At 40.2% G+C, this 26,046-nt stretch overlaps 4 protein-coding genes across 4 annotated transcripts; 3 read left to right on the top strand and 1 right to left on the bottom strand.

Annotated features, from left to right (window-relative positions):
- Positions 1-250: 250 nt before the first annotated feature.
- hcls1 (hematopoietic cell-specific Lyn substrate 1) lies at positions 251-9,304 on the top strand. Its single transcript, XM_080051292.1, has 16 exons — positions 251-356; positions 1,035-1,118; positions 1,278-1,351; positions 2,201-2,324; positions 5,221-5,331; positions 5,511-5,565; positions 5,673-5,783; positions 6,158-6,268; positions 6,361-6,471; positions 6,556-6,611; positions 6,830-6,899; positions 7,217-7,365; positions 7,516-7,662; positions 8,160-8,433; positions 8,521-8,589; positions 9,003-9,304. Exons 2-16 carry the CDS (start codon positions 1,035-1,037, stop codon positions 9,134-9,136), a joined length of 1,680 nt encoding a protein of 559 aa, XP_079907418.1. The 5' UTR covers positions 251-356; the 3' UTR covers positions 9,137-9,304.
- Positions 9,305-9,497: 193 nt separating this feature from the next.
- Positions 9,498-11,216, bottom strand: llph (LLP homolog, long-term synaptic facilitation factor). The gene is made up of 3 exons (XM_080051293.1): positions 11,123-11,216; positions 10,395-10,625; positions 9,498-10,170 (listed from the first exon to the last, which is right to left on the bottom strand). Exons 2-3 carry the CDS (start codon positions 10,606-10,608, stop codon positions 10,004-10,006), a joined length of 381 nt encoding a protein of 126 aa, XP_079907419.1. The 5' UTR covers positions 10,609-10,625; positions 11,123-11,216; the 3' UTR covers positions 9,498-10,003.
- Positions 11,217-11,269: 53 nt separating this feature from the next.
- pex26 (peroxisomal biogenesis factor 26) lies at positions 11,270-13,917 on the top strand. Its single transcript, XM_080050699.1, has 6 exons — positions 11,270-11,361; positions 11,450-11,626; positions 11,792-11,932; positions 12,344-12,660; positions 13,083-13,223; positions 13,323-13,917. Exons 2-6 carry the CDS (start codon positions 11,469-11,471, stop codon positions 13,433-13,435), a joined length of 870 nt encoding a protein of 289 aa, XP_079906825.1. The 5' UTR covers positions 11,270-11,361; positions 11,450-11,468; the 3' UTR covers positions 13,436-13,917.
- A 184-nt stretch (positions 13,918-14,101) lies between these two features.
- On the top strand, positions 14,102-19,315 carry usp18 (ubiquitin specific peptidase 18). Its single transcript, XM_080050889.1, has 10 exons — positions 14,102-14,292; positions 14,830-14,926; positions 15,592-15,737; positions 15,826-15,905; positions 16,000-16,134; positions 16,652-16,747; positions 16,819-16,980; positions 17,052-17,183; positions 17,330-17,373; positions 18,724-19,315. The coding sequence occupies exons 1-10, from the start codon at positions 14,247-14,249 to the stop codon at positions 18,794-18,796; spliced, it is 1,011 nt and encodes a 336-aa protein (XP_079907015.1). The 5' UTR covers positions 14,102-14,246; the 3' UTR covers positions 18,797-19,315.
- The last annotated feature ends 6,731 nt before the right edge of the window (positions 19,316-26,046 follow it).

The raw sequence follows: 26,046 nt of genomic DNA, 5'->3' as shown, positions 1-26,046 counted from the left end.
AATACGTGTAGCTGTAGGACTAATTTCTTCCCATCACTTTGTCTGGTCGTTCATTAGAAGATTTCCGTTTGCACTTGAATGCAGCATTTCTTTATTTTTTCTTTATTTTTTAAAACAGCAATATCAAATAGACTACCAATAGGCCTACATGTTTATCAGTTATTAATTGAATAGTAAAACAAAGGAACGACATTTTTTCATTATTATTATTTACATCAATGCGCGTTCCCGTGCGCAAGCTCCGTGTTCACGCGTCCATCAAACTGTCACAACTTCTGTGGGGACCTTCAAGATCACTGTCGGTCTATGATACAATATCCACCTTAAACAAGGAGATATTGCGTCAAATCTGAAAGGTAATAGGCTACAATTTATTTCGTCAACTGAACTCACCGACGAGCTTTTATGTGTGTATTTTTATTGTGTCTACCTTTTAAACCTCATTAAGGAAGTACATTTAGTCATATGTCGTAGGCCTATACTGTAGGCTACTGTGACGGACGGACATATTTGCAAAACCGACATTTATAGATCATAAAGTGCTTAAACAATACAGTAATATGGTTAGGTATGTGTAGGCTTCAATTGTACTACTACAATAACTTGCCTACAACCTCTGCTCATGATGGAATGACAAGTAAATGAGTTACAATGACCAACTTAGGCCTACTAGCATTAATTAGATGAATATAGACAATTATTTGTATGCGTTCCACAAGAAATGGTGTTATTATCAGTGCGTTACACAAGGGTATTTTAATATGCTTTTATGATATTGTTTTTGAAGTATTTTAGAGTCTTTTTACTGCATTTAGCCCTGACGTGCGTTTCACTTTGGGGAAATGAAGCTTCATGTTCAAAATAACTTCCAACTTCCTTTTTGGAGACTTCAGCAAATTGTGAACAAAGCTTGAGGTTATAAATGTTAACAGTTGTAAATGTGTGCAGTTTGCAAACAAATGAATATGATTGTACAGAGATAGGCCTATGGAGTATTTGGTGTGGCTCATAATTGTGTTGTTTTTTTACACCAGATGTGGAAGTCGGTGGTGGGTCACGATGTGAGCATGAAGGTGGCTGCAGAGGGGGACGACTGGGAAACGGACCCAGACTTTGAGGTACTGTATATTTAGTGGAGTGTGTGTGTGTGTGTGTGTGTGTGTGTGTGTGTGTGTGTGTGTGTCACTGTTGGGGTTAAAGATGTGTGTCTGTAGTACGTTGTGTTGGTCCAAACACTCCTAAGTAAACCCATTACTTTTCTAAATGTTCTGTTTCAGAATGACATATCTGAGCAGGAGCAGAGGTGGGGAGCGAAGACCATTGATGGCTCAGGACGTAAAGAACACATCAGGTAGAAATTAAACCAATGCATTTCCCGAATATCTGCAAGTGAACCATTGTTTGAGAGATGCAGAAATAAAGCAGGTTGGAGTGGCTGCTGCTGTGTAGCAACAGGAAGAGGAAGTGAGAGCAGAGCACAAGCTGTAAGGCTGCTGCAAGTCTCTCCTAATAAGGGAAATATATGATGATGACGCTTTGACGGTGAGATTTAAACCCGCTGTGCTTTCTCACTGCTGACTAAGGCGAGACCATACGACACCATCAGACAGTGGTGCAGCTGAGTGTAAGAATAGGCCTAGAGATCGCTCACAGATTTAGGTATACAGCTTTTTAATAAGTCACGCTTTATAAAATATATAATATATAATATAAAATACCATCCTCATCCAGCATCACACTTAGTTTGTCTTTTTGTCTGGGAAAACCTGCATAGTATCTGTACAAAAGAGTGTCGTATATACCTGTGGATTAGCCATTTAGAAAAGCCATTTGTATCAACTTATAAACACTTTAGTGGTACCCATATTTCCTTTAGAGGTTTTTCTTTTCTGTGTGTGTGTGTGTGTGTGTGTGTGTGTGTGTGTGTGTGTGTGTGTGTGTGTGTGTGTGTGTGTGTGTGTGTGTGTGTGTGTGTGTGTGTGTGTGTGTGTGTGTGTGTGTGTGTGTGTGTGTGTGTGTGTGTGTGTGTGTGTGTGTGTGTGAGAGCATGCATGCATGCATGCTCGTGTGTGGTGTATCTGTTGCATACTACAACTTTAGCAGTCCACGTAAAAGATTTCTAAGTATTATTGATATAAATACCAGCTTCCTTTGCTAAAAATGTGTCTCAGTATGTTGAGCCCCTATTCAATGTGTTCAGTGTTGCAGATCTCAGAAACAAAGTGGCTGCGGAGCACGAGCAGGGCAAGCTGAAGGAGCAGACTCCCAAAGCGTCGTACGGATACGGGGGGAAGTTTGGAGTAGAGAAGGATCGAATGGACAAGGTTGACAAACTCTTTCATATTGAGACAGATCTAGGCTGCATTCCAATTCCCATACTTTCTGCTATTTTGTATGGTAGAAGAAAGATTTAGGATGTCCCAATTTTTGTGGTCAGATTTAGTATGCTTAAAAATACCCGGATGTCTACCACATCTAGTCGATATTTTTATTTTTCATACGGAGCCTCCGTATGAAAACAACCAGGGGTTCTATTATAATAGGTCCATGGGTGCGACAGATATACAGTATCTCACAAAAGTGAGTACACCCCTCACATTTCTTCAAATATTTCATTATATCTTTCCATGGGACAACACTGAAGAAATTACACTTTGATATAATGTTAAGTAGTCAGTGTACAGCTTGTATAACAGTGTAAATTTACTGTCACCTCAAAATAACTCGACACACAGCCATTAATGTCTAAACTGAAGGCAACAAAAGTGAGTACACCCCTAAGAAAAAATGTCCAAATTGGGCCCAAAGTGTCAATATTTTGTGTGGCCACCATTATTTTCCAGCACTACCTTAACCCTCTTGGGCATGGAGTTCACCAGAGCTTCACAGGTTCCCACTGGAATCCTCTTCCACTCATTCATGACAACATCACGGAGCTGGTCGATATTAGAGACCTTGCGCTCCTCCATCTCCCGTTTTAAGAAGCCCCAAAGATGCTCAATAGGGTTTAGGTCTGGGGACATGCTTGGCCAGTCCATCACCTTTACCCACAGCTTTAGCAAGCCACTGGTCGTCTTGGAGGTGTGTTTGGGGTTGTTATCATGTTGCAATACTGCCCTGCAGCCCAGTTTAAGAAGGTTGAGTGCACGTTTTCAGCGTCATACCAAGAGGTTGGCTTTGGAAAATTGACGTATGAGTGCTGCCAGCATTGCTGCAGGGCTTGAAGGGGTGGGGGGTCAACCTGTCAGTGCTCAGACCATACGCCGCACTCTGCATCATACTGGTCTGCATGGCTGTCGTCCCAGAAGGAAGCCTATTCTAAAGATGATGCAAAATAAAGCCCACAAACAGTTTGCTGAAGACAAGCAGACTACGGACATGGATCACTGCAACCATGTCTTGTGGTCTGATGAGACCAAGATAAACTTATTTGGTTCAGATGGTGTTAAGAGTGTGTGGTAGCAAACAGGTGAGGAGTACAAAGACAAGTGTGTATTGCCTATAGTCAAGCATGGTGGTTGGAGTGTCATGGTCTGGGGCTGCATGAGTGCTGCCAGCACTGGGGGTCTACAGTTCATTGAATACCAACATGTACTGTGCCATACTGAAGCAGAACATGATCCCCTCCCTTCGTAAACTGGGCCGCAGGGCAGTATTGCAGCATGATAACGACCCCAAACACACCTCCTAACGACCACTGGCTTGCTAAAGAAGCTGAGGGTAAAGGTTATGGACTGGCCAAGCATGTCCCCAGACCTAAACCCTATTGAGCATCTTTGGGGCTTCTTAAAACAGGAGATGGAGGAGCGCAAGGTCTCCAGTATCCACCAGCTCCGTGATGTTGTCATGAATGAGTGGAAGAGGATTCCAGTGGCAACCTGTGAAGCTCTGGTGAACTCCATGCCCATGAGGGTTAAGGTAGTGCTGGAAAATAATGGTGGCCACACAAAATATTGACACTTTGGGCCCAATTTGGACATTTTAACTCAGGGGTGTACTCACTTTTGTAACCGGCAGTTTAGACATTAATGGCTGTGTGTCGAGTTATTTTGAGGGGACAGTAAATTTACACTGTTATATAAGCTGTACACACGCTACTTTACATTGTATCAAAGTGTCATTTATTCAGTGTTGTCCCATGAAAAGATATAACGAAATATTTGAAGAAATGTGAGGGGTGTACTCACTTTTGTGAGATACTGTAAAAGCAAGAGGCAAGATCAAGTCGCGATGTTATGATGAAATAAATATTTAAAAGTACCGGTGTGTCCCAGTTGCCTACTGCATGCTAACTAGATTTTTTCTTATGGCCAGATGTAGTATGTAGAATAGAAAAACAAAATAGTATGCGATTTGGAACGCAGGGCTAGTCTTTTTCACACTTTCACACCCTGGACCAACCTCTTATATACAGTCATATGAAAAAGTTTGGGAACCCCTCTCAGCCAGCAACATTGCACTGATTTGTTGAACCATGTACAGATACACAATCTGCAGCCAGATGTTCTTGCAGGTCTTTGGAGGTGATATTTGGGTTGTGTGCAACCATTCTCACAATCCGCCACGTATGCCGCTCTTGTACTTTTCTTGGTCTGCTAGACCTGGGTTTAACTGCAACTGTGCCTGTGTCCTTCCATTCCCTGACAACGTTCCTTACAGTAGAAATTGACAATTGAAACCTTTGGGAAAGCTTCTTGTAGCCTTCCCCTAAACCATGATAATGAATAATCTTTGTTTTTAAGATCTTTTGGGAGCAGTTTTGATGATCCCATTCTGTCTCACTTCAGCAGAGAGTCAAAGAGAAGTGCAACTTGCATTTAGGCACCTAAAATACATTTTCTCATGATTAAACAGACATTTCTATGAGGTTCAAGGCTTAACAACATAATCCAACAACTTTGTGTTTAAAGTCATCAGTTTTACATGCTGTTACAGGCATTAAAATCAACAAAACCACAAGGGTTCCCATATTTTTGCACAGCCAGTTTTTCACATTTTATTTTATTTCATACAACCAAATACTGCTTTTCAAAAAATCTTTGTTTGGAAAACATCCCAGTAGTTAGCTGTTCCTGGTAAATTAAAGACATACCACTTTTATATTTTTTTTGTGAAAGCAGAGTCAATTATAATGCCGGCTGAGAGGGGTTCCCAAACTTTTTCATATGACTGTATAAACCTTGCCTTAATCTGTTCATAAACATAACTCTTCCTGTCCAGGTGGCTTTGGGCAATGATTATGTTGCCAAGGTGGAGCAGCACTCCTCACAGAAAGACGCGGCTAAAGGCTTCGGCGGGAAATATGGTGTTCAGAAAGACCGTGTAGACAAGGTGAGCAGACAAATTAACACACAGAAATCTTGATTATAATTATTTCACTTTCTAGACACATTTTCTGTGCTCACCTTAAATCTGGCTTTTACACATTCGTCAATGATTTGAGATAGAACTATTTAAGTCAGTGTGATGTGGAACAATTGGATATTGAAATATTATTGTAATCTATGCAGTCTGCCATGGGCTTCGAATACAAAGGAGAAGTGCAGCAACACGCATCACAGAAGGGTAAGTCATTGGCACAGCTTCAAAGAGGCCCACTCACTCACTAACAGTGCAGTATTTTTTCCTTTTGGAAGTGCTGCTACCTAACAGAAAATCAAACATGTTATTAGATCACTCAAAGGGATTTGGAGGAAAGTACGGTGTGGAGAAGGAGAAGGTGGATAAGGCGGCTATGGGGTATGACTATAAAGGGGAAACGGAGAAACACCAGTCACAGAAAGGTGAGTTAAAGTTGTAGCTATTGTCATTTTTCATTTGATTTTTATTTATCTCGAACAATCAACGATATATAAAAAAAAGAGAAAATTATAAAAACAAAAAGTATACAATTATATCAAATAACAAAAAAGGATAATTTCGAGAAGGAGCAGGCAGAAGCACAATGCGTTTCCTGCCCCTAGTTACAATATTATATTATACAAAATAAACAAGTATATGCAGGTCGTACAACAACCTACATACAACAGTACAACAACAACAAACAATATACTCCGCCTACATTACATTTCAATTTTATATGGTGTCTTCCTTTCTGTATGAGGAAATTACTGTTTTCTTCTATCTATTTTTGAACTTTGCATCTTATTTTCACCAGACTATTCAAAGGGATTTGGAGGAAAGTACGGTGTGGAGAAGGAGAAGGTGGATAAGGCGGCTATGGGGTACGACTATAAAGGGGAAACGGAGAAACACCAGTCACAGAAAGGTGAGTTAAAGTTGTAGCAATTGTCATTATCTTTTAGCCCCTTAACGCGTTAAATCTAAATAACTTTAGCTTTTTAATGATTTCCCGTTCAGATTACTCAAAGGGATTCGGAGGGAAGTTTGGCGTGGAGAAGGAGAAGGTGGATAAAGCCGCGCTGGGCTTTGATTATAAGAGCGAGCCAGAGAAACATCAGTCGCAGAAAGGTGAGGAAACACCTGCATGTGTATTTATTCTTTAAATATCAGAGGACTCAGTACATCGGACTGATCAGATTTATGTCTGTGCAGATTATTCAGCAGGTTTCGGAGGTCGTTATGGAGTACAGGCAGACCGCATGGATAAGGTATTAGTGCTAAAAATATTATTATATAATTTTTTAAATATTAATCTTATTAGCTGATTTAGGTTTATTCTGTACAATGTAATACATTGGTAGAAAATTCACATGAAAATACATTTATATCTATAATACATAGTTTTGGTCATTGGTTAGGCATACTGAGAATGCGTTGGTAAGCTATACATCCTGTTCATCCTTCCTCTCTGTTCATTCTCTGTTAGAGTGCAGCTGGCTTCTCAGACATGGACTCTCCTTCCTCTGCTTATGAAAAGACACAACCATTAGAGGCCTGTGAGTTTTTCTTTTTTTTTGTTCACTCGACATCATTATGTCTCCTGTTCCATATCTCGGATGAACCATTGATGGTCCCCTATTATGTGAAATGCACTTTTTCCTGGCTTCTCAACTCTCTCTCTTTTTCTCTACCTCAACCTTTCTGAAAACCTTTGTTCAAATCCCCCATTCAGATTATTTCCCCATATGATGTCACTAGGGGGGGGGGAAGCCACCCACCTACACAAACACACACCCATATTAGCAAAATATGTGACCTTTAAAGCCCCCCAGCGCTAATGTATTATTCCTATTTATTCCTCTGTATGACGCAGCAAGCTCAGGTGCGGGGAAACTGAAGGCTCGTTTTGAGAACATGGCCAAGGCGTCCGACGAAGAGAGCAGGAAGAAAGCAGAAGAGGAACGAGCGAGGAGACAAGCCAGAGAGAGCAGAGAGAGAGAGCTGGCCCAACGCAGACAGGAGGTAACACACACACACACACACACACAGACACAGACACACACACACACACACACACACACACACACACACACACCGTTAATGAGTGGAGGGGTTAATATTAAAGGAACGGTCAACATATCTTAGTAATGATTTTGTGTGTATTTTCTTCAGGAGCAAAGCAGCAGAGTGGAGGAAGTTTGTCCAGCAGCTGTTCCAGATGAGGATGTTTCAGATGAAGATCCAGAGTACGACATGCCTCCACCAGAAATCCCCCAGTACATGCCAGAGATAGAAGAGACACCTGAGCCAGAACCAGAGGTAACACACCTGATACAAACACATGGACTTAATAAATTGAGAAAGGCAATATTACACTATCTGTGCTCTTTTTGTACAAAATGAATAATATTATTATTATATTTTGTTTTACATTTGAAAATATTGGAAAGAAACATCTACGTATTGTCATGACCGGCTCAAAACTGTCACACAAAAAAGAAGTGCCAAAAGCAATAAGGATTATTTTATTTACAATATTCAAAACTCATAATGCTTGGAAATCAGTATGTCAATAATGTTTGCGTATATAGGGGTGAGTGAAACATAAAGTAATAAAAACATGTTAGTTAAACTTGTTTGTGTCGCGCACAATTGAGTGAAGACACTTCCGATAAATCTGGCTGCCATCTTTGTTTGGTTTATGAAAGATATGGCACAAAAGTTGGGCTAGGTTTGTATGCGAAATGTTTTTAAGGTTCTCTACTCCATTCCTTTTGAGATCATGTGATCAAAGTTACTTTGATGATGTTTTACAGGACGAACCAGAATACGAGGAGCCCCCGGACCTGCCTCCTCGCTCGGATGATTTGGAGGCTGAGGCCCCCCCGCTGCCCGGCCGGTCCCCTCAAGAGGCTGAGGCCCCCCCGCTGCCTGGCCGGTCCCCTCAAGAGGCTGAGGCCCCCCCGCTGCCCGGCCGGTCCCCTCAAGAGGCTGAGGCCCCCCCGCTGCCCGGCCGGTCCCCTCAAGAGGAGGACGATGGAGAGTACGAGGATCTAAGTGATCGAATGCCTCCCGTACCACCACCGCAAGGTCTGTGTCCGAAATCAGCTGTCAGTTGAAATGTCAAACCTCTTTATGCATGAAATGAAATACTAATTTTGTATGATTCTTTTACAGTGGTGGACAACGACTACGAAGACCTGACATGTGGCCTGCAGGCGAAAGCCATTTATGACTACGATGGTGGTATGATGACACTTTAATTATTTTTCTGACATTTTGAAAGGTTGAGTTAGCGATTATGGAGAACGCTTGTATTCCAAATCACTTTTTGTCAAAATCAGTGAATATCTCCTCATGATCTGCTACCTGTCTGTACTGTGTGTACGGCGCGCTGAAAATAAAATCTGGTATTAATATACAGCCTAAACTCTGTAAACTGGTAAACAATGGGACCCACCATAGCAAGCAAAGTTAACAGACTCTAGGCTGTGTGTATTAACACTGGATTTTTTTTACAGTGTACGTACAGGTAGTGGATCATGGGGAAATATTCACTGATTTTCACAAAAAGCCTTCTTCAGAATCACTGACTCTGACCATTAATAACCATCTCAACATTTGTGAGGAGAAATCATTTGGTCTTCTTCTCCACACAGAGGCTGATGACGAGATCTCCTTCAACCCAGATGACATCATCACCAACATCGAGATGATTGACGAGGGCTGGTGGAAGGGACAGTGTCACGGACGCGTTGGTCTTTTCCCATCTGCTTACGTTGAGCTGCAATGAGCCACCCACTCAGGGAGTTTTTGCACAAGCTTCACTTTCAAACAATCGCAGTTTCTTTAAGTGGTTCAAAAGATTTTTTTTTTTTTTTGTATTTATAGGGAAATCACAGCCAATGTCTGCTGAAATGGCTTCTGATCAGCTGTTTTCTATACTTTTACTGTGTAATAGCTCAGCTTTGGTCTTTGGGTAATGATCAAATCCAATCCATATTAGTAGCAAGCGGTTAACATGTTTGTCAATAAAATATTATCCGGACAAGATTATTTGTTTCGTTTGTATGCAAACAACTTTTATTAGACAAACGTTAGCGCCATTATGGTTTTATCATCTTTCAGAGGAATCATCTTTTTTTTGCATTTTATCTACAACACAATTCATTCCTTTATCATGTAATATGCAGCAATATCAGAAAAATATTTGAGAGACAACACAAAACGAGGGGAGAAAAATGGGGAATGACATACAACAAATGTCCCCAGTCCAAATCCAACTTGTGATACACGGACGATGGTCAGTGTCTCAACCCTTTAGCCAGTCTATACTGGTATAAAACAAAAAAATAAACTATAGTAAGCCATATACCTGTAAATGATTATTTTATCCGAGTATGAAAAGATTGAATTTGTAGTAGAGAACGCATGACAATCACCTGCATTGCAATGATGTATCATGTCCCATAAGAACACGCCTGTTCCTTCACTGAATCACTTTACAATACCAGACTCTGTGGCACGGCAATGCATCTTGATTCAACAGCAGAAAATCCACAGTTATCGTGCATAAAATAATCCATGAAATGACTCTGTGTTTCTGCATCAAAAGTCTTTTTTTTAGGGCAAAGCCAAAGTCACTTGGTTTTGCTCTGGTTCACCAGGAGATTCCCTTCTTCTTCTTCTTGCCTGCGCCAGCCTTCGCCGCCATCCGCTTGCCTTTCAGTTTCTTGGCCTGACGCTGGCTCATCCACGCAGGATACTGACCGTGTTCATTCAGCAGAGTTTTCTGGTTGCGCTTGCTGTCCATGTCCATCTTCCCGTCTGAGACACAACAGACAAAGATTTATAAATAAGCAAGATGACTCAAAGATTATTCACACGGTTAGTAACACAGTACTGATGGCCATCAAATCATGTGAGTATGATATAAAATAAATTAAATCTTTTTTAAGCTATATACTCCTAACTGAATTAACACATTTTCAGTGGAAAATCTGATCCACTGAACATTGAAGTAAGAAGGCTTCCTGTTTTCAGTCACTCACCATCTCCTTCCACCATTTCGGCATCTGTCTTCCTCTTGATCTTGTCAGCTGGCACCACTGTGGCGATCTCCTGCACGTCTGCCATAACAGCCTCTCCTTTCTCTCCCAAATTGCTCAGAGCCTGTTTCAGACGGGCCAGCTCCTTGGGGGCATTTTTCTCCCTCTTCACTGCGCGCATCTTCCTCTTCCATTTGCTCCGGAGACTTTTTGCCATTTTCTTTAAAGGTTGATCTGATAAAGAAGAAAACATCAATCAAGTCATAATAATAAATGGTGTTTCAAGTGACATGACAATCCACACCTCCACATGAAAGAGCAGTCCACGTTTAAAACACGTTTAACTAATCAAACGTAATGAATTGATATGGGCAAGTTGACACAAAATAAGATCTAAATAGATCTGCCATAGGCCTTTAATAAACTCAAAAATGGGTCCTGCTTCCTGTATATTTGACGTGTATGGTCATAGTTGTAACGTTTGTCCACATAGCAACCACACTATAAGTCACGTTAGTTACACACTGACACTATTGTTATATATTCACAATGTGTTTTAAAGCTAATTTATATCGTAAGCTAAGTAAACAGCGTGTTAGCCCGTTAGCTTGCCAATGGCTACCATAAACACTTCGTGTTAAAATATACATTTCAAAGCTGGCTAACTGGGCGTACTAAAATAATAAACAGTATGTGCATTATTAGGGTATAAACAGTAAGCGGTGACTTACAGAAACTAGTTTTAGCTGCTTTAATTTTCTCCTTTAACGGACAGGACACACTCCGCTCGGCTCCACGTGTTTACAGAGATGACGGGTTTCCGACGTGAAGCGATTGGCTTCATACGTCATTACGCAGTAATGTATAGTCTGATTGGCCAGCGATCTTACACCCAGGAAGGTAAACAAGCCGTCAAGAGGATGGTGCCCGACCCGACTTGAAGCTCCAAACTGGTTTTATCCGGCATAAGGTCATATAATAAGCTGTTATAAGTTAAAGCAGCGTCTTATAGATTTGTAAATAGATGTCTAAATAGCTTTTTTGTTGTCGTAATTTAGTGAAATTTGAAACATAGTCATGAACAGCCCTACGCTCACTTCTTCTCCAACACACATGTTGAGCATGTTGGACACAGCTGCAGGGCAAATGATGGTCCACAAAGATTTCCACGCAGCCCTTGACACATGCGACAGAGGTCTGGAGAGCCTCGCGAACATGGAGCAAGAGGACACCAGGTAAGAAATAAAAAATAAATACAATTTAAAAAACTATTAAAATAAACCTCACAAATGCACCTGAACGCCCCCCATCAGTCTGAATGTGTCATGCCACTGTGTGTGTGTGTGTGTGTGTGTGTGTGTGTGTGTGTTTCCGTGTTTCCGCCTTCTGTTGTCCTACAGATGTGGAGAGTTTAAGGCTGGTTTCTGCATCTTGGGGATTCAAGCTCTGGCTGAGCTGAATCAGTGGCATTGTGTCCTCCACTGGGTCCTTCAGCAGTACGAGCAGCAGGAGGAAATACCTGCTAAAATAATGCAGATGTGGTGAGTGAGTGAGGCAGACAATTTATACAATCATGTAAAATAGTCTAACTCTCTCAATTATATGGTTCCAGCATCTTAAATGTAAAGTTTAGCTGACTTATCACACTATTCTATTTAATTTACATTTCATTTTATATACTGTATATATTTTATATATCATATAGTTCATGCACCAAGTATATGAGTATTCAGATCTCAGATTTTCTCCTCAGGTTTTTCTTTATATTCATCTTTTTCTTTTATGTTGCATTATTTGTTGTTAAAAGGGAGCTTGAAAATCCAGAATTGCATTTCTAACAACCTTCCCCTTCAATTGTTGTGTATATGACAAATCTCGAATCTGAAAACTATCTCTGTTTTATATTGTGAATTCAATAAAAAAAACAAGCACTTTCTTTCTCATTTTGGCAGCATACTTCTTTACTCCAAGGTGGGAGAGCCGGCAGTGATGCAGGAGGCAGCCAGGGTTTGGTTGCGCTGCCCGTCTAACAGCAGCATTGTGGGCTTTGGGACGGTGGCTGAGCTGTACCTTCTGCATGTCCTGGTGGCCCTGGGACACAGGGAGGAGGCGGTGGAGCTGGTCTTAGGGGACGTTGGGAGCGCTGCGTTCACAGAGGAACAGAGGCAGACTGCGCTGGACGTGGTGGAAGAGAGAGAGAGACGGAAACAAGAACCGCCTCCCGATCCCACCGTCTCAGAGACCGCCACGCAAACTGTCTCAGCTCAAGGTCTCACATTTCTGTTCAGCCCTTCTTCAGACATCCATTAAAGGTGGAGTCAGCAATTCTGGAGAAAGTATGTTGTCAAAATTACTTTCATAAAAATCAGTGAATATCTCCTCACGATCCGCAACCTGTCCATACTGTGTGTGGGCTGTAAAAAAAACTGGTGTTAATGCACAGCCTAGTAAACTGGACATGTTGCTACCTATGGTGGGCCCCCTTGTCGACATACACTTTGTTAACATACCGGTTTACAGAGCCTAGGCTGTGTATAAATACCGGATTTTCTACAAAGGTAGCGGATCATGAATTCACGGATTTTGACAAAGTGATTTTGACAACAAGCTATCCACAAAAACTGACTCCACCTTCATTAGGTCATATACATGAATGCAGACCGTCTATATGATTGTGTTTGTATTCTACAGGAGGAGTTGCCCATAAACTTGAAACCATACTCAAGTTTTTCTACAGAAAGTTGTTTGTGAGCGGCTCCGGCTCATTCCCTCTCCGGAAACTCTTCCTGGCTGCCGTCCTCCTCTACATGCTTTTTCTCCGAATGGACCCAGGTCAGATTTAAAACGTTCTTTGTTTCATCTCGAGACTTCGCTGAAATATAAAACACTTGATTTGGGTTATAAATCATCTTTCTTTTTCTTTCTCCGCAGCTCTCCCGTCTTCTTTCATGTGGATTTCCAAACTTCTTCAGCTGCTCAAACAGATGTGGAGGGACATGTTCGCACCTTACTACCAGGCTCTCCCTCAGACCAAAGAACTGTAAAATACTGAAAATCACAAGATGTTTTGTTACTTTGTTGTGTTGGTAACTGAATATGATTTTAGTTCAGTTTTCAAGTTTGATTTAATCTTTTTATATTTCAGTCATATTCAAAACTTTCAAGGTGCACTGAAATGTTCACATAAATCCACCTAAGGTCCCCACTAAAAAAATAATCCTGAATCTATTATACTTTGTTATCAGCAATGTATCATGGGTAAATGTGCAAACATTTGAAAAATACTTGGTTTTTACTGGGAGTAGTATGGTATAGCCATATGAAAAGTAACTAAATCTGTCAGACAAATGTATAGACTTAACAGTAAAATATTCACCTTTGAATTGTAGTGGAATATATGACCATGGGCTACTCAAGTAAATAATCTTGAATTCGGTGTTGCTATAGCAGGGTATATGCACTTTATTTCATTCCACCGCTGAGATCAACATGATGTGAGTAAAAGGAGACTGAATAAAAGCCGATTGAAGCCGAATCAAATGGTTATTATTTATGAAATGTGACTTCGCGTTTGTTTGATGTTTCTTAATCCTGCGCATGGCAACTGATAGGTTTCGATTCTATCAAAGTGACGCGACGCTGCGAAGTGAAACTCTGAAAACGAAAGTGAACTTGAAGAGGCTGATGTTTATCCTCAGAGGGGAGAGCAGCGTCAACACTGGCAACATACCCTCTCCTGTCAAACAGACGAAACGTCTGAGTCCACCGGTACATTTCCACGAATCGATCCGGTCCAGACTGTCTACGGTCCGCGGAACGTGTGTTGATCAGACGCTGCGAGAGGAGAATACGGTGATGTATTCGTGGATGTCCTCTAGAATTCCAAGCAACTTCCTATTTGGTAAGTAAATCACATTCAATCTGTCTGATGAGGACTTATGTCATATGGAAAAGTAACTAAATATACGTTTGAGTTAGCCTACTTGTAGGTTACTTCAAAGTTCCTTTTTATCCTGCTTTATGCTTTTACCCCATCGCAATTCAGGGATAAATAATGTACCTTTTACTCCCCTACATATCTGACAGCAGTAGTTATGGGTAAATACATATAACATTATTTAAATAAATTATGAAGTCTTTTTTTTAATTGTAATTAAACTACCCAGTCTATAGTAAATTGAATCCATCAATCCACTAATTCCAAATATCATAAAATAAAGCCTTTTTGTTGTGATAATAAAACTCACGGTCTTCTAATAAATAAACAAAATGGTGGTGAGTGTTCTGCAAATATATGTTGATGTTTCTACCCACAGCAGTAAGCTTCAGGACTTTTCAGATTTTTATTTTATTCGAACAAATCCCCTCTTTTACCCAGCAGCTAACATCAAGGTAACACCTACAGGGTTATTTTAAAGTTTGTAATGATCTGTCACAGGAATGAGAGGCCTCACCAACTATGGTCTGTCCTGCTGCGTCAACACTTTGCTGCAGACCCTCTCTGCCACCTGGGAACTGGCAGACCTGCTAGACAAGTAAGAACATTTCTATCTACATCATGATCCTGACTTATAAAACAATAATATATTAATCACTGTGTGGGGCTGAGTAAGTTACACATACAAAAGACTATTTGTTTTATTTATCAAAATTGTATTGTCCATGACATACATTTGAACTCAATTATGAAGACATACCTCATAGTAAGTTAACACATGTATAACACAAAACTGTTACAGTATATGAACAGGGAACCGCAGTGCAAATGCTCTTGCTTTATACTTAAGAGAGAGAATACTATTTGTCAATGAAATACTGACTAAAAAGAAAACATGCAATAAACTCACCAAAATCTGTTCAGTCTTAATAGAAATAGTGTCCACACAACTAATAGGGCCAGAAATAAATTTGCGGCAGGACCATGGGATATTCTTTTTATAAAGGTTCAGGGAAAAGAAAGGTCTACTATTAATAAAAATGAATCAAATGACAGCAATATTGAGAGGGCTATGTTAAAATGACATTTAGAAAAACACCAACAGTACATTTACCAAATATTTGGAGTAGTGTCGAACTTACTAATAAAAACCTGATAAATCATATAGAGATACCTCACAGTTTAGTGTTAACATTGGATTGATCTGGTAAACAGGGCTGCTTTTTTATCTGGTGCTTAATGAGGGTTTATGAACTGCATAAGGTGGGAAGCATCTTGTCAGAGAAGAGAGGACGCTCATAACGTTCCACTGCAGCTGAAGAGGGTCCTCACTGCCATGAGGAGCGACCTCCCACAGCCCGCTCCACATCAGGACTTCCTCCGCTGTCTGGACAGGAACTGCGTCCGCCGTAAGAGAGAAGCAAAATAACAAAATAAATGACTTAAGATGATGTTGTTTACTTTACAACTTCTGACACTGAGAATGTCTTTGAGCAGTTAATATGCAGCATGACGCAGATGAGGTGTTCCTCGCCATCATGAACTTCATTCAGAAGCAGATGGACGACAAAGCTCTGGTATAACTTCAATCATTAAATAAAATACAGCATTTACTCTCCACCTGTATGTAATTCATCTACAGTGTATTTGACTATTTTTTTTTACTATCAGGCTCTTGAAATCCAGAATCTCTACAAGATTGATTTGGAGACCCAGGTGCAGTGTTTAGAATGCACCTCCATCCAGACTCACAACAGCTACATGCTCAGCCTGCCTCTGCATATAAAGGAAGATCACAACACTCTGGTGACGTTTCTCTCTTTTTTGTTGGGACATATATTGTTTTGAGGAAATATTTTGACATTTCTAGGAAATTCACTCGTTGACTTTTTTGTCTAAGGTTATTTAAGACAATTGATACAGTTGTACCACAAAACAGAAATTAAAGAATAAAATTTTATCTTCAATTTGTGGTTTTACCATGAAGGAACCCACAAAGCACAAAGTCACAAGATGTAGTCTAGCAAATAACAACACATATTTTTTAACTTGGGTGTTATACTTATTAAACATGCCATATGTAACATGTCAATAAGTGAGCTTCATAGGTTCTGGTTGGTGGATTTGTATCCTTTGGACACAACCAGGCTAGCTGTTTTCCCCTGTCTTTATGCTAAGCTAAGCTAACTGGCTGCTGCCACATATTTACTGTACATATGTGAAAGGGATCTTCTCCTTAATCTAAAAAAAGAATTGGTCAAACTATTTCTTTAAACTTTCCTGAATTCTAACTGACACATTTTTCACACATGAAACCTTACAGGAAGGCTGCTTCTCCTCCTTTTTTGAGCATCACGAGCTAAGGGGCATAGACTGCTGCTATTGTCCACAATGTGGAAAAAAGACTCCATCCAAACAGGTGAGGCTTGTTTTTATATGCTTCCCTTAAAGTATGAACCAAAATAGTAAAACACCTTCTTTCTTCCTCAGGGTGTCAAACTGCTGTCCCTGCCTCGTATCTTGTGCGTGCACCTGAAAAGGTTTAGGAATAGCCGCGGTGACATCCGTAAACTTGATTGCATGGTGACCTTCCCAGAAACATTTGACTTCTCTGAGAATCTTCAAGAAGCGTTCCACTCAGAGTTTGCACAGGTACTTTTATTTCCTGTCGATTGTTCATACATTATACTTTCTGTCATCCACAAGTGTATTTATTCTTTCAGAATGACTGCAAGTACACTCTGCATGCAGTGGTAGTGCACTCTGGATATGCATCGTCCGGGCACTATACTGCGTACGTTCGTAACAGGGCGAACCAGAGCTGGTACTATGCAAATGACAGCCACGTAGAAAAGGTACTTTCACCTTATACAATGTATTTCTGTGGCTTGCATTTGTAGATGTTTTGCATAAATACTGAATAAATATAGGATGAATTATGTATGTTTCAGTTTATTTGTAAGTGAAATGTCTGAAATTGTGTTTTCATTCCAACACATAGACCTCCTGGGACAATGTTAAGACAACATATGGGGGAAATTACAGGTAAATTGCTGGAATCAGATTTAATTTCTGCTCTGTCTTGTATAGGCCCTTTTGTGCATAAGGGTCATGGGATCATCTTAAAGGAATATTTCAACATTTTGGAAAATTGGCTTATTTCTTAAAGATAGATGAGTAAATTTTTATTTGAATTGGCCAATATCCCATATTCCAACATTTCCTCGAGGGGACTTTGGAGAAGATGTATACACCTCTTATCTGTGTTTATGCTAAGCTATGCTAGATGCATTAGCTACTGGATTAATTTGACAGTCGTATTCCTCAGGGCTCTGTTCTGGTTCACCTGCTATTTTACATGGTCACACTACTATTTGGGCACACAATCTATCTATACAGTATATAATGCCCTTGTCATCTTTGGATGTTGACGATAAGGTGACATCAAATCAATAGATTTTCAGATTAATGATCACAAGTTTGAAGTTGTAACCAGTGGAAAAATGTCCACATTGAACTAGCTGCCAAGGAATTTGATTCTGGTGTTAAGGATTAGTTTAACCTTTTGGGAGATAGACTATATCTTAACCATAGTGTTTGGATTCAACAAACGAGATATAACATGTTAATTAATCATGTTACCTTAGGACAAGATAGCTGTTTCCTATGGCTTGTAGTCTTCATTAACAAAGCTAACCATCTCCTGGCTCCAGCTTGATATTTACTGTGCTGGCATGAGAGGTATCAATCATATTAATTCTCTGTAGAAAAAGAAAATAAGTCTATTTTGTGACGGAAGATATGTAAAGACATGCTCAAAAACTAAACAGTTCGTGAGGTTAATACAGCTATCAAAACTTTAATTCTTCTCACATCGACAACTCTAATTCAATGTGTTCAGCCTACTTAAAAAAAAAACGATTAATTACATTCAAAAACATGTGACTCATTTTAGTCTGCTTTAACCGTCCTCAATTTGCTTTAAGAGTTAAATTTCAGGAATTTTATTAATAACATTAAAAGCCTTACATGCTTGACTCCCACTGACACACGCAGCCTTTATCTTCCTACTTGAGGAAACAGCTTTAGATGTTAAGACAAAGCCTTATTGTCTGTTCCTCAGTGAAGATTAAAGAATAAAGGTGACTTTTTAGCCGTGAGGACGTTCAAACTTTTGAACTCTTAAACAGAGGAAATCCGTCTTGTTTGTATCGTTGTCTTGTCCTTCAAAGGCTTCTTGCCTAACCCATAGTTACATTTTCACTTTTAATTTTCTGTTTACTAAGCTTTTATTTAGTCTTGCTTTTATCCCTTTCCTGCTTTAACTCTATAACTGCTATCACTTTGTCCTGTACATTTATGTCTACAAATATTTTAATGTTATTATTTCTACAGACACACAGCATACATGTTAATGTACAGAAGAGGTCCGGGAGACGGTCGACAACAACCCCAGCTTTCTGGCTGAGTGGATTGCAACTGGACGCACTAACATGAGGTTTCGGGTACAATATAGGGTGAACATGGGACCATAACAATAGGAATATAAATACTTATATGCTTGAAATTATTTATTGTAATTATTTTAATTTTGTTTTACATGGTGAAGGGTTTTATTAGGATTCTTCTGACCTCTTGAAGCTCTTTTGAGATTTCACATTAGCATTGTAATGTCTCTGAAACACCAGTAGGTGGCGTTGACGACTCAAATCGGTGGAGTGTTATGAACTTTCAGACCACACACACTGTGAACAGATTCAATGATACTTGGTGGGGGGGTTGGTAAAGAGAATGCTGAGCTTAGATATTCACTGTTTGGGGGGAAATACCTGTTATTGTACTCAGTGTTTATTTTCCTGACATTGCTGTATGATGTTATAAGTCACCCATGTAGAACAATGAATGCATTTTTTTTTCTCATTTGGGCTGCCAAAAAACACCCCCACAATTTAAAAAAAAATAAAAAAAATCACTCAATATCTCAACATGATTTGCATATTGCATTTTTTCCACACATACTCACTACCTGCAGGCCTTCTAACCTAACGGACATGCAAATGTGATTCGAGATTGACACACCTCAATGTTTTGGTTGCTATTGTTTCAACAACGGCACGTGTGAGCTCAAAATCTTCCTGCTCTGCATGTATTTTGTTCAAAACCATTACTAATACTTTTTAATTTTTTTTTTAAATAGGGTAAGGGTTGCAGTCACAGCGCTTAAATGCCCGGTATAGGCTGTCAGCAAAGCCTCTAAAGTTCCCACTCGCTTCGCCAAGAGTCTGGGGACCGTGTGAAATGGTTCCTATGTGCTGCAGAGCTCTGACAGAATGGAACATGTCTGCACAGTGCCACAGGCAGTGGGCCTCATGCTTAGTCATCTCACTGCCATGTAGCACATGGAGGCGCAGCTTTCCATACAGGGGGTATCTTTCTACCACATTCAGACCAAAGACTGGTGCTAGATGTGCACATTATGCGTTTTGATTTGAGTCAGATACGTTTTGGTGTTTCAAAAACAATGTGAAATGAGATCTCGTCTCTGAAGTAACAAGCTGATATTTGAAACCATTATAATGAAGACTATTGACGTACACTTGGAAAAGATTTGCGTTTATAAATTAGAGCAAATGTTAACATCATTAAATGGATTATAAGAAATATCATGCATTGCTAGTATTTGATGCATTGTACAAACAGCTATCATAATTGTTTATATCTTTATATTAAAGCCATATTGTGTAACTTTTTCATACAAATGAATGTCGGGTTCATTCAAGCCATCGGCCAACGATTGCTGCACGGATCAGCAAAAAAACTGAAAATAACCACTGTAGTGATATGTCTACAGCACCAAATGCCAGACAATTGGACAATGAACAAAGCTGAGCATCTCCCTCAGTAGTTGACAGGGACCAAAAAAGACCAAAAAAGAGAAATGAAAGATAATGAGATTCCGTGTCAACAGCAACTGTTTCCTAACACAGTCGCCCATGTAAAGTTTAAAAGTCATGATGTCATTGTTGTGTTCACAGCTTGTTTCTGCTGCCCCCATTTGGACAAAATATCAGTTATCGCAGGTGTAAAGATACAAATAAAAGTTCCGCATTCAAAACGTTACTTACGTACAAGTACAGAAGTATTTTAAGCAAAATGTACTGAAAGCATTCAAAGTAACAGTTCCTCACTATGCAAAATAAAGTGAGGTATATATTTTGATAAATATATTATTGTATTTCAGTGATGGAAAGTGACTTAAGTACAGTTATTACAGTACTGTACTTGATTATAGTTTTGAGGTACTTTTACTTCATATTTTCCATTATGTATCTGACATCGGTGGTTAGATGTCACTTTTTATATTAGGATGATAAAATCAAAATCAAATGATCAATTTATAAAATAGGAGCCAATGTGAACTTTTAGTGGCGTAAACCATACAATATGTGTCTCTGAAATGTATTGCTGTACAAGTATAAAGTAGCTCAAAATGGAAAAATTCACAAGTACAGTAAATGTACTTAGTTACGTTCCACCACCTTTCAAAACACAGCGTAAAAGAGGAACATTTGGTATATGCATCCCAATTATAACCCAGACTGATTGTTCTGATCGTGAACAACTGAAATGTTAGACGAAAACATCAGGATACAATAACTTCTCCATCTCAAAAGAAAACCAATTCTTCTCTTTATGGGGTTTTAATTAATAATTCATGTGGAACGACCATGTGTTAAGTAGATGTTAGACGAGCACCTGACCAGCACCACCCTGACATTGACCTCATCACAGACACTAACAATGCAATGGTATGAGACAGCACACCCCTGAGGCCACTCGTATTAAGTCTAAATGAAAGTCTGGACGCCTTTGGTTTCTTTTCAAGCACGTGTCGCTCACACATGCGGTCTTTTGTCTCCTTTGTTTGAGACCGAGCTCTGGCCCCCGGATGTGGTTACTTACTTTATGGCCGATCATAATGTCTTTATCTTGGTTGGGTGTTTGCCAGTCGACCAAGGGCACCTTATGTTGTATTGTTTTGGCATCATTTCTCCAGGAGCGATATGTGATGATTGACACAATAAATCAGTAAAACCACACATCTGAAGCATGTATATGGTGTGGACATTGTCCCGGATGGCACATGGGCAATAGCAAGCATGGATTATGTATCTCATGCTTTTATTCTGTGTGGCAACATTTAAATTGCTTTCTTTGGAGAATATATCGAGGTTCACTAATTCTTTTTAGTCATTGTTGATGTGTGTTTACCAGTTACTAGGTGAGCACACCACTGTAAGGCTTTGAGGAGAAAATGGATTTTGGCCATTTGAGAACCTCTCTTAAATTTTCCCTTTTTTGTCTAGAGGATTTCACAGGCTAAGATAAATGCCTGGGCCTGACGTCACTTTTTTTCTGACATATCTTAAAAGCTATTGGATGGATTGACATACAACTTTACCAAGACAATCATGGTTTCAAGAGGAAGAATATACTGACTTGGTTGATTCCCTGACTTTACCCTTTTTTTCACTGTGAGGATGATATTTTAGCTAAATTACTTTGGTCGAAAAATGTATTTCTCATTTAGGATGAGACACATGCAATAACTTAAGTGCCACAATACACTTGAATGCATTTAAACATATGATTTAAAGATAGCTAAACCACATCTATCAATCACAATGAAGCTAAAGCTGAGGTTAAAAAATTAAGCTAGTAAGCATTAGCAGGAGTTTGCCTAGATTTTCTTCACCAATATGGTTTTAGCTTTTTAGTTTTTCAATTACACATAACAGTTTGGGAAAAAATCAAAAGTTAATTTAGTTTTTGTTTTAGCTAGCCATGGCATGGCATGGCATCTCAGCAGCTGGCCTTCCTTTGTAAATCCAACTACAGTACATAGCCAAGGTGCCATATCTGTGTTTTTTGTAGTCACAACAATGTTGGCATGCAGTAATCGTCGTGTGTGTATATAAAGCCGATATATCACATGCAAAAATACATAATAAGATAAAAACAGATGTCAAAAATAAAAGGAAGTTGCTGTGTTTTGGCATCTTTTTTTTTTTTTTTTTTTTTTGCATACAGTTCCGGCTGCGTGTTTCATTCAGAATTTACAAGTTTCGTTTTCTTATTTTTTCAGGCTAGAAAAAGGAACTAATTTGTGCACTGTCTCTACACCGTTCCCTTTTTTTTTTTTGCTATGGACTAAGATTGTGAATGGTGGCTGGTCTTGCCTGTGATCCTCCCCAATGAGATGTTTCCACCTGTAATGTCACAAGCGAGACCCTTTTAACAAGCCTCGTCCTGACCACTTAATCCTACATAACCTTTTAACAGCAAATCTCTGGATACTTCGGGGGAGGCAAGCCAACTCGCACATTTGGTTACATAATGAGGTTTTCAAATAGGAAATGATTCTCTTTCACTCCCTCCATGTCCAATGTGCAGGCCTGGTGACCATGGTGAAGTCTGCTTTCGCAAATAGCAAACAAGAAATGAGGGCAAATGTCTGCTGCATGACTTAGATATTTCCTCCCATATTAAAAACATTTGGTAAATCAGATAAAAGAGCACAAAGCTTAAAAAAATGATATAATTCAAATGACCTAAATCTAGAAGTGAACCTTAGCCATTGCCATGTTTTGAAGGTTTGTCTATGTCTATGAAATGATTTGATTTGTGACGGTCCAAAACGTCTGCTGCTGGCTCATATTTAGTTCATAGCAGTGTAGCGTTCTCTTAGTTTTCTTAGGTGTTAACACATACATTGGTCTGTTGTGTATACAGTAGGCCTACTGTATATGGTGATTTCACTGGAATTCGTAGTATGAGAGGGTAGTGTCAAGGAAGCTAGAGCCTTATCTTTCCCAAGTGAGTTCATGTCCTCTCTGGTAGGAGAAGGGAAGTCTGGTCAACGCAAAGTTTGGCTCTCGTCACATGCTCAGTTGTCCCCCACACCCTGAATATCTTTTGGCAGCCTGCGACTAATAAATAGAACATCTGCTGAGTTTTCTAGGAAAAGGGGATGTCCTCAGACAGTCAAACTGCTACAAGCGAACAGAACAAAAGTGATATTTCAATTTGGTCTGGTCCGGTTTGAACCAGAACTGAGGTTGGGGTTGATTCACTTTCATTTTGGTCAACTCAAAATGGCACTACTATTTAAGTGGCTAATGATACATATTCAATCTCTGTTTTGATCAAGGGATATTTTACTGTATATTTATATCGAAGTGGACTTCCACCCAGAGGAGAAGAGTTGGCAGGATGTTACAGATGTTCTCACAGGAGGTGAGCAGAGGCCCCCCTGGTAATTGCGATAATGACACGCCGGGGTTATATGACCTGATGCCCCACCCTTGTCTGCACAGCTCTGTCGTTACTCTTCAGTTAGCGCCTTATCTCAGCTCCTTATCATCAGAGTCGGGATCCAAAGAAGATCAGCCGTCGTCTTCAGAAGCCGGTTCTGCTCAGGTTACAGGTGAAATGGCTTTTACTGATGGGCTGTGAGCGTCCTCCCTGAGAGCTATACTCCTGCTCTGACTTGTACACCACCATGCACCTTATTCATCAGTATGAATGCTTTTTTAAAGTTTTGATTCGATATTCCTTTTTCAGTCTGGTGCTTCACAATTTGACTCTGATAGAAGCGAGAATTAGCTCTTGTTGTGACATGTTGAGATAAAAAACGCAAAACATGTCATTAGGCCTATCACACAAACATTATTAGAGAGCGCCTTCAATAAATCATCATTTTCATGTGGCATCCTTCAAATTAAAATACTCCTCTGCTGGTCTCTAACCGTACAGGAATGAATGGAATTGCACCTTGAGGCTAACTGCTGCCACACCGTCCCAACTCTCGATAAGCTCACAACAACCTGTTAACTGCTGCAGACACACATTGCGGCGGTGCTTGTGTATGCATGCTAATCAGTTGCTACATCAGCGCTCCAGTTAATGATTTGTATCCTACAGTAGAAGAAAAACCTGACGGTGGGAGAACTCATAGCGAAACTGGCCTAGATGCAAACAATGTCGTTTTTGCACTTCTCACTGGTCCACCTTGCCTCGTTCAAGAGACTTGACCCCGGTTCTGCTGTTCACTCGCTCTGTAAAATGGGCTGGGCACCTTGAGAAGTGAGCGATCCATTGTCAAACCTCTTTGACCTGCTCTCTCCTTCAGCCTCTCCTATTTCCGCACAAAGACTCTCTAATGCCAGGTAGCCGGCGCTGGCATTCCTGTTGCATTCCACCATGGGGAAGTTGCCGGGATCAGGCTGAAAAATGCCTGAAACAAAGGCCTACTCTCATTCACAGGGTTTAGGGTTCTGTGGGAAAGTCCAGGCTGGACAGAGGTTGGATGGCGGAGGAATGCGACGCGGGGCATAGCTCACACAGTCTCCACGGCGCAGATGTAACGACAGTGACAAGGTAGAGGTCCTCGTAGAGAAAGAGGATGATGGGACTCCCCATGGCTGCAGTACATCCCTCATTTACTATGTTTACAAGCAGTAAGGTCATCCGTTCTGCAGACATGATGGCCAAGACTTTATTTGGATGCCTGGGTGGAAGCGTGGTCCTTATTCCCTCAAACCTGACACCCGCCACTGCAACTTCTCAGGAGAATATTTGCCTTTATTTGATGGTGCAGGAGAGAGAAATGGCATGGGATGAATCAGTGATTCCCAAAATTGTTGGCTTTTTGACCCCTTGCATTATGATCATTCGATTTGTGGTAGAGAGTAAAACGAGAAGATTGATACCAATATCATATGTCATAGGCCTAGACAGCAAACAACGGGTTAGCTTAGCTTAGGACAAAGACTTGGAACAAGAAGTAACAGCTAGCCAACCGTGTCCAATGATGTCGAAATCCACCTTCCAGAACCTCTAGAGCTTGATTAGCATGCTATTATTATTTCTTGGCTCTTTGCATTAGTCTGGAACATAACCACCGTCCAACAGCTTATTATCGTTTGTATCTTGTTGTTTTTGTACAAACCAGATATAACGTTTATTTTGTGAGCTTTAAAGGTGCTGCTGGGTGAATGTCATCATTTACCTTCATATATCCTCGAGAAAATTAGCTGCTGGGTGAATGAAATTACTATTTTTGCACTGCTATGCTAACTAGCTGCTACCTGTAGCCTTAGGCCTATATTTAACCGTACCGAGCTTCTGGACCTAAACTAACTGTCTGCCAGATAGAAAAACAAGCCTATTTCTCAAAATGACGCCCCTCTCCTTTAAAATGAAGCCGAGTCCCTTTGTGTCCCCTACTGACAAAGTTAAAAAAAAAAAAAACATGATTTCTTTGTGACAGAAATATCGTCTCGACCCCCCAGGGTTGGCTTCCACTGCAATAAAGGTCCCCATTCAGACACAACGCAGGGCCATTGCAATTACATGGTTGTTGCCTTCAACCTCTACACTCTGGGCCGAAAATGAATGACAGCTCTTACTTCTATTCATCACGCTAAATTATTGCACCTCTTTTTGTTTTGATTTGTGAAGATTTGAAGTCCATTCTTTTACCGCCTCAGGCTGAGGTTAAGTGCCTGACCTCGCTTCCGCGGCGCCACCCTGAGTCATATCTGAACTTCGGCTTGTGAAGATTTAGAGAGGGATTTACTCTGGCACACAAATACCAATATATATTTTCTGATCATGCAGAGAAAGGCGGTACGTTCAGAGAAATTTAGAGTAATT

The sequence above is a fragment of the Ammodytes marinus genome (genome assembly GCF_949987685.1).
Source record: "Ammodytes marinus genome assembly, chromosome: 22".
NCBI classification, from domain to species: domain Eukaryota; kingdom Metazoa; phylum Chordata; class Actinopteri; order Uranoscopiformes; family Ammodytidae; genus Ammodytes; species Ammodytes marinus.
This window is presented reverse-complemented; position numbering and strand designations above follow the sequence as displayed.

Coding starts and splice junctions, on each gene's coding strand:
- hcls1 (XM_080051292.1), top strand. CDS start 1,035: ATGTGGAAGTCGGTGGTGGGTCACGATGTGAGCATGAAGGTGGCTGCA. Junction 1,119..1,277: donor AAACGGACCCAGACTTTGAG/GTACTGTATATT, acceptor GTTCTGTTTCAG/AATGACATATCTGAGCAGGA. Junction 7,366..7,515: donor TGGCCCAACGCAGACAGGAG/GTAACACACACA, acceptor TATTTTCTTCAG/GAGCAAAGCAGCAGAGTGGA.
- llph (XM_080051293.1), bottom strand. CDS start 10,608: ATGGCAAAAAGTCTCCGGAGCAAATGGAAGAGGAAGATGCGCGCAGTG. Junction 10,171..10,394: donor CGAAATGGTGGAAGGAGATG/GTGAGTGACTGA, acceptor GTTGTGTCTCAG/ACGGGAAGATGGACATGGAC.
- pex26 (XM_080050699.1), top strand. CDS start 11,469: ATGAACAGCCCTACGCTCACTTCTTCTCCAACACACATGTTGAGCATG. Junction 11,627..11,791: donor ATGGAGCAAGAGGACACCAG/GTAAGAAATAAA, acceptor GTTGTCCTACAG/ATGTGGAGAGTTTAAGGCTG. Junction 13,224..13,322: donor TTTTCTCCGAATGGACCCAG/GTCAGATTTAAA, acceptor CTTTCTCCGCAG/CTCTCCCGTCTTCTTTCATG.
- usp18 (XM_080050889.1), top strand. CDS start 14,247: ATGTATTCGTGGATGTCCTCTAGAATTCCAAGCAACTTCCTATTTG. Junction 16,748..16,818: donor AAAAGACTCCATCCAAACAG/GTGAGGCTTGTT, acceptor TTTCTTCCTCAG/GGTGTCAAACTGCTGTCCCT. Junction 17,374..18,723: donor ACATATGGGGGAAATTACAG/GTAAATTGCTGG, acceptor TTATTTCTACAG/ACACACAGCATACATGTTAA.